Here is a 12,023-nt window from a genome sequence, read left to right on the forward strand (position 1 = left end):
CTTGAGATAACAATAAAATACATCTATAAAAATAAATAAAATCAAATTCTCTTACAAACTTGAAAATATTTAATCATAAACGAAATAACACAACAACATTAAATTTTTTTTCATTTGAGACAAATTATGAAGAACACAACAGCACTTTTCCCTAAATTACCGGCAGTTAAAATCATGCTCTCCCACAGGGAGCACTCGGCAGGGAGCTGCTCGTATCTCCGGACAGGCAGTGATATAGAGCGCGCCGAATACTTTACGTTACCAAAATCGTGGCAGGGTGCGCCGAGTATGATGTAAGACACTCGCAGATGATATAGGTATAAATAGTGGCGTAGAAGTCAGTTGACTAAATAAAAATGTGGTCGTGAGGGGTTGTAAGCGGAGTGAGCAGGGCGCCGGCGCCGCGCGAGTTGCCGTCGCTTAAGGCAGTTCGCGGCCAGACTCGCTGGCGCCAGCACGAGCGGAGTCTGCGGCGAGCGACGTCGCTCGATGAGATACGATTCCGCCTGCCGATGTGGCCTGTGCAGCGCGCGACTAGCACGTGTCGCCTCCGCCTCCGCCACAGTCGCCGAGTGTCGCGTTCCAGCTAATTCAGGTGCGCCGAGCGACCATGAGTGACAGTGAACTTTACGTGACTACTTGAAAGTGTCTGTGGTGCGAACTTACAATGCCAACTATGTTTTACTTACGCAACGTTGGTATGGACATTTGTCACGCTCAACCAAGAAGTAACAAGTTTCAATTACGCCAACTTCAGTGCCACCTTGTTTTTAATCCCGCTTAAGTGAACACTTTTCAGTGTACGAAATGGCTCCTTTGTTTAGGGAATGTTTAGTAATAATTTTTATAATATCGTGGCAAGTGAATAACTTAATATCGGCCTGTTCGAAAGTATGTGAATGTAGTAACTCAATGTGTGAAATGTGTACCTTCAACGTGACTCTGAAGGACGAGGTAAATAATCATCACTTGGAAGTTTGCTGCCAAAAAGATTTAACGCTGTTTAATTGGATACAAAACAGTTCAAACAAAACTCTTACGGAAATCGTTATAGAATACAAGAGAACCTGTAATACGAGTAGAATCGACGTCGACTTTCCCTATTTAGATACTTACTCCATTATAATGAGGAACAATAGCATAACGAAGTTACGAATTAACGTAAAGTTTACCAACGTTCGCGAAATCGACTTATCCTTTAACAAACTGCAATTTATAAACAACGGACTGTTTAATAATTTCACAAACCTTCGGAAGTTAATTTTAAATAGAAATCACATTTCAAAGATTTATGAAAACACTTTTTTTGGGCTCACAAAATTAGAGACCTTGGATTTGTCGGAAAACAATTTAACAGTACTGACGAACGTTTTTATGCCCTTAAAGAATCTTCAACATCTCAATTTGAGCCGCAACAATATAGAATTCATACACAACAATTACTTCAACAATTGGTTGCTTCAGCATTTGGATATATCGCACAATAATCTAAGGAAAGTATCGCCGGGCGCTTTACAGCAATTACCTAATCTGGCGCGGCTGCTCCTTACAGATAACCCGCATTTAGGAATTACACAGTTGGATACACAATTGCTGGTCGGTACCGGCCGCAGACTACAACAAATCGATGCATCGAGGACCGGCCTTTGCCAAGTCCCTGAAGCGTTCACCCACTCTGTGCGCTTTCTATCCCTCGTTGGAAATAGAATAACATCAATAAGGTGTGGCGATTTAGATAGTTATCCATTATTGCAATCGTTGGACTTTTGTGATAACAAAATCGCCACAATCGAAGACGACTCTTTGGGTAGATTAGAAATGCTACTATTTTTAAATATTAATAAGAACCTGCTTACCAAGGTGCCAAGGTCACTGCCCGATGGTTTGAAATATCTATCTATTAACGAAAATTCGATCAAAAACATTACCACGCCAGATTTTAAAGAATTACCAAACCTTCGAATCCTATTGCTAAAAAGTAACCAGATCCAATACATTCAAGAGCGTGTCTTTGACGATTTGTTATCTCTAGAAATGCTCGATATATCTCATAACCCAATAAAGTTCTTGTCGCCGAGCACTTTTGACGGCCCGTTATCACTTCGAGACTTGAGGCTTTGTCACTTAAACATGTCTCTGCCGGAAAAGGAGGGCTCATTTCCTCTATCTTCACCCGAGAGCGTCCAAATGTTGCACCTCCAATCTAGCCCTGGCTTAGCGAAGCAATTGTTATCCGACTCGGCGGCTTTAGCAGCCTTTTCGCATTTGCAGTATTTAGACTTAAGGATGAACAACCTTACTGAAATACGAAATGACTTATTATTCTATTTAAGCCAGTTAAAAACTTTAAGACTACATGGAAATAGTATTAACTGTAGTGCAGAATTATGGCTATCTGATTGGTTGAACTCGAACAAAAGTTTTCCACATGGTGAGACGTGTTACTTTTCATCATTAGAGGCTAAGTCAGAAATATCTAAGTACAACTGTACATTCCCAGAGACGTTCACTATTAGTGAGAGCCTTCCACCAGTAAATTTGTATAGTACAGAAATGATAAACAAATTACTTAGATATTACGGATATCTGAATAATAAAACTGAGAGAGTTAAACATAATAACAGTACTAAGACTAAAAATGACTCTGATGCTGTTCTGATTAATAAAACCAATATAGAAAACAGAAATATTCAGACATCATTGAAAGAAGAACTGGAGAGCATAGTTACTAGAAATGAAAATAAAATAACTTCTAATGATTATTTGAATGAAACGACGTATGTAAAAAATAGGGAGTCATCCAAAGTTTTGGATCAAAATAAAATTCAGAATGATAAATTGAATATTGATCATAGATTTTTAGATATCGAACCCTATATTGCAACCACCAGTTTGCCTAAAAAAGATGACGACACGAGGGAAGTTCGTATGGAAAAACCTTCGGGTAGACGATTAAACACGCCGGTTTCTACAAAGGAATCTAAACCAATTATTTGGACGACTGAATATCAAATCATTCGATATCCTGCACCAACTGAAGCGTACACCGTAAACCCTAACGTTAGATTGGAATATTCATCGTTTAAAGCTGCACACACTAGCTATGCCCAATACATAGGAATGATTGCGGTTATAACTCTAATGCTGATCTCATTGATTCTTTGGGCCAGTTTTCGTTTGAGATATAAAAGAAGACAAGTTCGAGCTTTGAATATAGATATGGAGGACCAAATAGAAGTGTCGAATATATCCGGAGGGATATTATGGTGACATCTCCGAGCAGCCGATCCAACGCCTTTTGAATACGATTCCCTTTTAACGTAGCAATCATGTGAGTATATATATCTATGTATTTATTTTATATGCTTTCTTGTAACACGTATTAGTATGTATTAAAGTTATCAAGTCTAAAGTAAATTAGAAAAATGAATATTATGTATGCTTTTATATAGTTTAAAAAGATTAGTTTATAAAATATAAAACGAGATCCTTGTAATACTTACTTTGTTTTCTGTTTGCATCTGTACATACCTTTTCTTAACAAGCAATGCGTGGTATACATTGGTTCTAAATCAAAAGATATGTAAAAATAAATTACTAAACCAACCTATTCACTATTAGTCAATGCATTATTGCCTTGAAGGTGCTCAAATTATAGGTATTAGAGTAAGTAGTCTAATACGTATAATTTGCGCACCTTCAAGGCAATAGTGAATAGGCATCTTCTCATCTTCAACCCCATCATCGCTTTCCAACAGGCATATTTGAAGTCGAACGAAATCTTATAATATAGCAATAGTTATGTCTGTTTACTCCACATATTTTGACTATCGTGACCGTATTCGCGTGTTCAACTCGTGCTTAGCCGGTTTTCATCATTAAAATTAAAATAGTTTAAGAATGTTTTAGTACGCGGGATAAAGTTGATACCACACACACCACAAACAAGAGCTTAACGCCTAATTACAACTTTGTTTACGTCGAAAATCAAGTCTTCGTCAGCTAGTTGCTTAATATAATATTAACAGTCAGCATACCATATTCAATAACAGTACATATATTGGTGAACAGCCTAGATTAATAGTTTAGTTAGTAGGGATGGTGACAGTTTTTTTTTTAAATTGTATACAATTGAAAAGTATGCTAATAGTAAAGTTATTTTGTTAAAATAACTTTAAAGAGATTTAAAGGGTATATATTCGCGGCACTGCCACGGATCCCTGAAAAACGTCCAATACAAAATTGCACGAATTAATGACGTCGATGATCATAATGAACGTTAGGTTTGTATCGGCGTTCAAACAAATAATTCATGGTTACAGTTAATTATATATTGAAAAATTTCACGTAAGGAAGTTAAAAATGTATGAATTTTCATCTAAATACGATATTTTAAAAGATTTTGCAGTTTTAATAATTTTATTTATTTTGCAAACATCCAATCTTTGTTTTTTACGTATTAATTACGTTAATATTGACCTTATTTATCTCATGTTTTAAATCGTAAACAGAGATACATAATTACCCTGTATTCTGACGTGATGCTTTTCAAAACATAAAAACCACGGAAGTTGTTTCACATTTAAAAGTTTTCATTGAAGAACACAGATTAAAGAATAAAAGGCAGATAGAGTGCACGGAACACGACGGTGTCGTAGCCGTTATAAATACAAAGTTCAAAAACGAACACATTCTCGAGTCAGTACGACACGAAGCGTCGCACCAGTAATTTTTAATATTATTCAAGAAAAATGGCGTGTTATGTTTTTAAATATTTTAAAAACTGCTCACAAAAAGTAAAGAAATAAGATTGAGTATTTTTTATTGGTAATTTATGATTATTATATTCATTTACATTATTATTGTTAGTGTTAAATTTTGAAATATAAATTATGAAAAAAGTTTGTATAAGCGGATGTCAAGGAGACGCGTGCCGTTTTTTTATGGGTTTCACCGGTTTCACCACGCTACTTGTAGAGACTTATTCTGGATCATTCTTTATTCTGTGTAGAAGAAGTACGATTTATTTTTTGTTGGGGAACAAAGTTGCAATACAAAACGATGTCAAACAGGCTTAGTTGATTTAATTTTGTGAAGACATTGGGAACAGATTATTACTTTGATATATTGTAATATGTTAAAAAACCGGCCAGGTGCGTGTTGGACCACGCGCAGTGTAGGGTTCCGCAGCTGTACGCCACCAATGCAGACTTAGAATGGTAATTTTTCATTAATCGACCACAACTATTTTAATTCTTACTTAGCTGTGTATTTTTAATGATCTAACGATTCCCCATTCTATGGGATAAACGAGTAAAAAAATAATCATTCAAATTTTTTATGTAGTCTTGTAAGTAATGTAAACATTTGCTTAATTTATAGTTATTACAACTTAACAGTCACATTGTCCTACAGATTGCGTGGTACATTATCTCGTTGCTTCAGTCAGAAATTTTCATTACATAACAATCTTCTTAGCTATCAGAATCATGATTTTTTGTAAATAGCGTCTCATCAATATGAAGAACACGGAAAATTAACTTGATAGTAATCAATTGTAAAAATGCTCCCCGGATCCTGGACTAAAACCAGTGTGTGAATAGTACATTATGATATAAGTGCGGTAAGCTCGCAGCAGCTCGAGCCAAAGGCGAGAGCTATAGTAAGGAAGCAGAGGATGTAATTATTAAAGCGCGCGTATGTCATACGACGTTTTATAACAATACATTTGCGAGGAAACACACAGTTTCTGAAAATTAATTTGCATCTATGTCTGTTTACCATTTGATGACATTTTGACACGTTTGTCATTTTTACAAATTTACACAGGTAGCGAAGTGCGAGCACCAGCGTATTTTTTTTTAGGCAAATGTATTACTAATAAAGTAAATTAATATTTTTGTGTTTCTGTTACAGATAAATGGTTGTCATTAATTGTCAAAATTATTAAAATGAAATAATTAAATGTTTATTTTTTATATTTTATCTCACATAATTAATTTTATTCATAAAATGTTGAGCACTTTTCTGACATAAAAGTTTTTTGCTAAGGTTTAAAAAAGTACCGTTCCTTTTTAGACGGATGATAAAGGTTTTATATTACATTACAGCACATATGCATTTTACTTTACATTACGGCACATGTGCGTAATGAGATACATTATAATATTAAAATTGTTGAAATAACAAATACTTTACGAGTAAATGTGTTACAGAAGTACATTAGTTTATTTCTTATTTTATTTCAATTGATTGTTATTTTATTTTGTTTCGTGTTTTTAATCCTAAATGTTTTGTATCATAAAATTTAGTTTTGAGTGAAGCTTTTTTTATTTCCAGTGTGAGGCGGTCGGCTGCTGGAGCGAGGAAGTGTTTGTGATATGATATTATTACATCTGAACGTACATATTTTTTTATGAAATAAGTACAAATAGAGATACTATAAGCGACTTAGATTTACTTTTTACCATTGTAAATAATGTAAACACGTTTAACTGATATGCCGTAGTTTGTATTATAGTCTTTACTAATTTAAGATCATCATTTTGTAAAATACTTACGTAAATATTTTTCTTTTATTGTAAATATTAATTACTAAAAATATTGTGTATAGATTGATAACTAAGCATTTCAAAGTACGTCCTCTAAACAATTTTTTTTTTGTCCTAACTGAAGAAATTGTATTAATAAATTGATGAGAATGGAAGAAGCAAAAAAGACTTGCAAGGTAATATAACTAAATTTGGAAAGACGTGGTTTCTACCTCTACGGGAATGAAGTGAATATATATATATGTATTGATTATATGTATATTAAGCATTCATCCTTAGCAGGAAATACGCCAAAAATACTAATCAAATTTCATCAAAATGAATGGTTTAGGAGGATAAACATTCAAACATCCATTAAATTAATTAGATTTACATCAACAATAATTTCCAAAATTTTTAATTTTTATTTAAAACAACAAAAATTAAAAATTTAAAACACTTATGTTTTAAATAATAAAACTTCTTGAATAGGTACCTACATTCCATAATTTCAGTGAAATTTAAAATATGTAGTTATCTTTTTCTTATTCTTCCGTTGAAAAAATATGAAAGATATATGATGTAGAGTGACGTACTATGAAATGTTTCTATTTATAAAATAAATGTTGAGCCAAAGAAATTGCAAAGATCATGTCTTCCCTATAAATTCTTCTAGATTAACTATTACCGAAAATGCGAATTTCCCATTAAAAATCACCTTGTGCCAAAATAATTATTATTTAATGTAAATCTTGTTTGCTGAAAAGACTACTTTACCGTTAAGGGCAATAGGGTTATGTAACATTATTATAAAATAAGATATTTTTTTTGTAAATTATTTATTAATTAATTATGTAATAACCGAAGTATTTTTTCGTTACGTGCGTAACGATACCTAACTTTCTATTTCTTCTTTCAAAAACAAATGAGAAAATATTTGTAGTATGTAATTTTTAATGTAGTATTTCGCAATCATTTTTATTAATGTACTAACCGATACCCGTGTACGAATATAACGTTCCTTCGGTTTAATTAATTTAATCAATAGTAGCCTGGGATTAATTCATTACCTACATATTATTATTCATGGGCTGCGTATTATTCAAATTGTCATATTATTATTCACGGCTTCATTGATAAATCTGAATACAACAATATTCAATTTAACAATTAAATTAAGGTTTTCATACATCACTGGAACTAAGGTTGTAACTTGATATATAAAATTTCGAAGGTGTGTAGATATATGTTTTTACGTAACAGTAGTTCATGGTGTACAAACAAATAGCCAAAGATAATAAATAGATTGAAAGCATATTGCGTTTTTAATTGATTTTACATCGATATTTTCGAACCCTGTGTCCCATGTATATCTCTATAGCTATCGCGGCCAGAGAGTTCTTTCACTTTCGGCTCAGATTCGACTACTAGATGAATGCGATAGTTTTAATAGAATAATTATAATAAATGAGTAAGTAAGGCAAGCTACGCCGACGACAAATTCTATTTTTCTTAAAAAATCCCGCGGAAACCATATTTTTTCCTGGGTTAAGATGTAGCTTATATGTTGCTCAATGAGTGCAAATTCCTTTAAAATCGGTTCAGTCGCCCTTGCCCTTGCACTTTGACCTGGACCTATCGCAAAAACCGTTCTAAGCGAATACCTACTAACTATAAGCTACGTCCCTGCCAAATTTCATCTTTATAAGTCAAGCGTTTTTCGAGATTTCGTGATGAATTACCTTTTGCATTTATATATTAAGATTTTATGCAATCCAGAAATTAAAGTGTAATCTTAAGCAGGGGTTTTCGAAAGGTCGTTGCGAAAGTAATTAGTGTCTAGGGGCATAATTTCTCATATCATCCCGAAAAACTACGCTTTATACTTGTACGATTTAAACTTGGATTTAGAACCTCCCTAATATCACCATAGTCCAATCTCAATAGTTGTAGTATAGTATTTACATAAGATAGGACAAGGAGAGCCGTGATACCTCTGCCTCCGATTCCGGAGGGTGTGGGTTCGAGTTTGGTTAGGGGCATGCACCTCCAACGTTTCAGTTGTGTGTATTTTAAGAAATTAAATATCACGTGTCTCAAACGGTGAAGAAAAACATTGTGAGGAAACCTGCATACCAGAGAATTTTTTTAATTATCTGCGTGTGTGAAGTCTGCTAATCCGCATTGGGCCAGCGGGCTATTGGCCTGAACCCTCTCATTCTGAGAGAAGACTCGAGCTCAGCAGTGAGCCGAATATGGGTTGATAATGATGATAATGATTTACATAAATAGTTATTCAAATATTGAGGTTGGACTATGGTGGCATTAGGTAAGTTCTAGGACCATGGTCTGATAAATTTTCAGCTTGAGCTAAATGGTTTGAAGTAATATTAAAATATTCGCAAAAACCTCAATTTAAATATAAAAACTCGATCTCATACCATTTTCGTTCGTAACACATCTTTATATACGAAACCTTAATATAGAACAAGTAAATTGAATCGACAAAATAATGTCAACCGTAAAAATGTCACTCACCTCTCTTAGTATATCTACCTCATATAGCTACTGCCTACGCATTTTGTATATTTTTAAACAAGTGCCATTAATTTTACTTGTGAGCATCATAAAACGATATAAGGCAACATTAAAGAGATATGAGGTTATAAAGAGAGAATATAGGCTGCTTCCGAGAATACCCTAAGTACGAGAATGATTACATTTTAATATGAACTCCAGAAGGTAAAATCTTTTGCGTAATAAGTATAACGGAGAATACATTAAATTCCACTTCTATCATTGTTTCCCTGAATATTCACTGATATCATTGTTTCCCACACTGCCAAGTGTACCGGTCCCGCCGCCATATTGGACCAGAGTCACGTGATCGTTTCTTATTGGTTGAGGCCAAGTCAACGTTTCCTATTGGTCGAGCGCCGCCACGTCCGGCATGGTGGAAACCTTTTACAGTCTTAGTTATTTAAACAGTAAATAATTAAAACCCAATTACATGAAAACTTGATTCTAATATTATCACAATAATTAACGTATTTATTTTCAGACCGATCAAATAACTCACTCACCGACATGTACCTACTTAATACTCGCACAAATTTTTCAGAGGGGCACTCTGAAGGGGTCTCCTATCGGACCTTGGTTTAGAGACATTGGGACCTATCTTAAGTGGAAAATGAAGTGATTATATTTACGCGCCCATTACTCATAACTCGTCAGTCGTAAAACATACCCATCAGTCTACGAGTACATATACGCTGGTAAGATAAAGTTCTGTCACAACATTGCTTAGGAAAATGGACATTACATGTAACAAAGAAAATGAAAGATAAAACAAATTGGTGCCATCTATTTACTTGGCTCTATTGTACAGGTGAGGCTGAGGGTATAAAGCTAAGTTATTAGTTTCTTCAGCACAACTTATATTAAAAGTTGTATTGCAGAAGTAGGTATTGTAAAAGTTGAATTGTAGAAATGTAATGTTGTGTACTTAGTAGCAGTGGGGTATAGATTCCATTTGTAATCAATTTTAAAATCGATTTATTATACCTACTAGCGAATATTCGAACTAGATAAAATATAGCCTGTAACTCATAAAGTTTTGAAAATTTCATGTAAAACTGCATAAAAATTGAATTAAAACAGACGGAAGCTTACTCGTATTATGATTTACAAAATCGTATAAATTGATTTACTTTAGCTATTGCTATCTGCGAAAAATTGACGAACTCATGCTATAATTACCTACTAGATCAATTACTAACTGTATGAACACTAGTTTCCGCAGATATTAAAACTTAAATATTAAGGTCGGTAACTAAAACCAAAGAAATTTCCAGTAGACATTGGCAGCTTGCAGTTGGAAAGTTAGTGTAGTGATTACACTACTATGCCTCGGAGAGTACGTTTTCCATCGTGTCATCTTCATGATACGTCAATAAGCTACTCGCCTGCTGTACAAAACTCAGAAGATTTTTTGCATATAGGCAGTTTAGTTGCCTAGAAACTCTAATCATATTTTTATTTGTGAAAATTATCTCGTAATTGTAATATTTTTATAAAACAAAATTGTAATTTTATCACGTCACCGGAAGCGCCAATCATAAACTGTGACGTCATTCGCTACAAAACATCGGTTTGTGATTGGAGCTTGCGGTGACGTGATATATCTCATCACTGCAAACGCCAATCACTTGTTAATTGTGTTGTGTTTCTGCGGCAAAAATTTTACGTAGATATTTTTTCATTTATATAAAATTTTTTACTAGTAATTATTGACGGGACAAAATAAAATATAGCTTCCATAATTCAGTTTAAACACTGTTTACAAGAGAGGCAAGTACCCTATTATTTAACAAAGAACATACATAAAGCCGAAGCTCCTTTTGGAAGTCGGTGAAAATGTTACTCTATTCCTTCTAAAGAGAACTATAGCTAGTGTAGAAGTCTCGTTTATGCGTGTCATCACAAAACTCGCTTTGTGAAGGCTGATAATTTAGCTGCTAGTTAGATGTATCTACCCAATGGGATATGTCTTCCGGTATAGCATTAAAACCTACATTACCTTACGGCACCTAACGAAATTCATGCCAAATTCAATCTCATTACGCATTCACGTCTTCCGGAATTCAGGGGACAAGCCTTTGGTTACGAACGACTCGAAACTCGCAGCAAAATGAGAGTAAAACCTCCATTTTATTTTTACGATCCTGTTTTAATAATCAAAAGAGTATGTAGAAGACCGGCTCTGTCGTGTTTATGTTTTCTCATCACATAGATTTTTTAGGACATATTTTTTATTTGTATGAATCAATATAGCCGTGATAGACCAGTGGATATGAACTCTGCCTCCGATTCCGGAGAGTGTGGGATCGAATCCGGTCCGGGGCATGCACCTCCAACTTTTCAGTTGTGTGCATTTTAAGAAATTAAATATCACGTGTCTCAAACGGTGAAGGAAAACATCGCGAGGAAACCTGCATACCAGAGAATTTTCTTAATTCTCTGCGTGTGTGAAGTCTGCTTGGGCCAGCGTGGTGGACTATTGGCTAGCAGTGATCCGAATATGGGTTGATAACGAGTATGAACCAGTGGCAAAGAGTCCATACAGATCTATTCCCGCCGGGTTACCTTTTAAAAGTCTATACCTACATACATATTTATTATTTTAATGAATATGTATGGATGTATGAGAAACCGGACTGTCGAGCGGTATGAATTTCTTTTACTTCGAAACGGCTTACCTTCGTCAAAATTTCATCCTTCGCCACTGGTATAAACGATGCTAGAACAATACATTACTGGCATTGGGAAAGTACTAAACGAATTGTTCAAATATTAATGATGCACGGGTTGTTTTGGGAGCAACTTAAGGAGTTGGGAGTTCTTTTTTAAGTTGTCTCGAAATTAATATCACTTTAACCGCAAAATAACGTTTTTACAAGAAAAAGTCTTTGAGCAAATTAGAATTGTAAATGC

General features: G+C 34.3%; 1 protein-coding gene across 1 annotated transcript; it reads left to right on the forward strand.

Annotated features, from left to right (window-relative positions):
* The first annotated feature begins 337 nt into the window (after nt 1–337).
* On the forward strand, nt 338–6,935 carry LOC112048967 (slit homolog 2 protein). The gene is made up of 2 exons (XM_024086678.2): nt 338–3,331; nt 6,340–6,935. The coding sequence occupies exon 1, from the start codon at nt 808–810 to the stop codon at nt 3,268–3,270; it is 2,463 nt and encodes an 820-aa protein (XP_023942446.2). The 5' UTR covers nt 338–807; the 3' UTR covers nt 3,271–3,331; nt 6,340–6,935.
* The last annotated feature ends 5,088 nt before the right edge of the window (nt 6,936–12,023 follow it).

This window comes from Bicyclus anynana, chromosome 12, assembly GCF_947172395.1.
Source record: "Bicyclus anynana chromosome 12, ilBicAnyn1.1, whole genome shotgun sequence".
NCBI lineage: Eukaryota > Metazoa > Arthropoda > Insecta > Lepidoptera > Nymphalidae > Bicyclus > Bicyclus anynana.

What these genes read in the sequence shown, in the direction of transcription:
- LOC112048967 (XM_024086678.2), top strand. Translation starts at nt 808, where the DNA reads ATGGCTCCTTTGTTTAGGGAATGTTTAGTAATAATTTTTATAATATCG.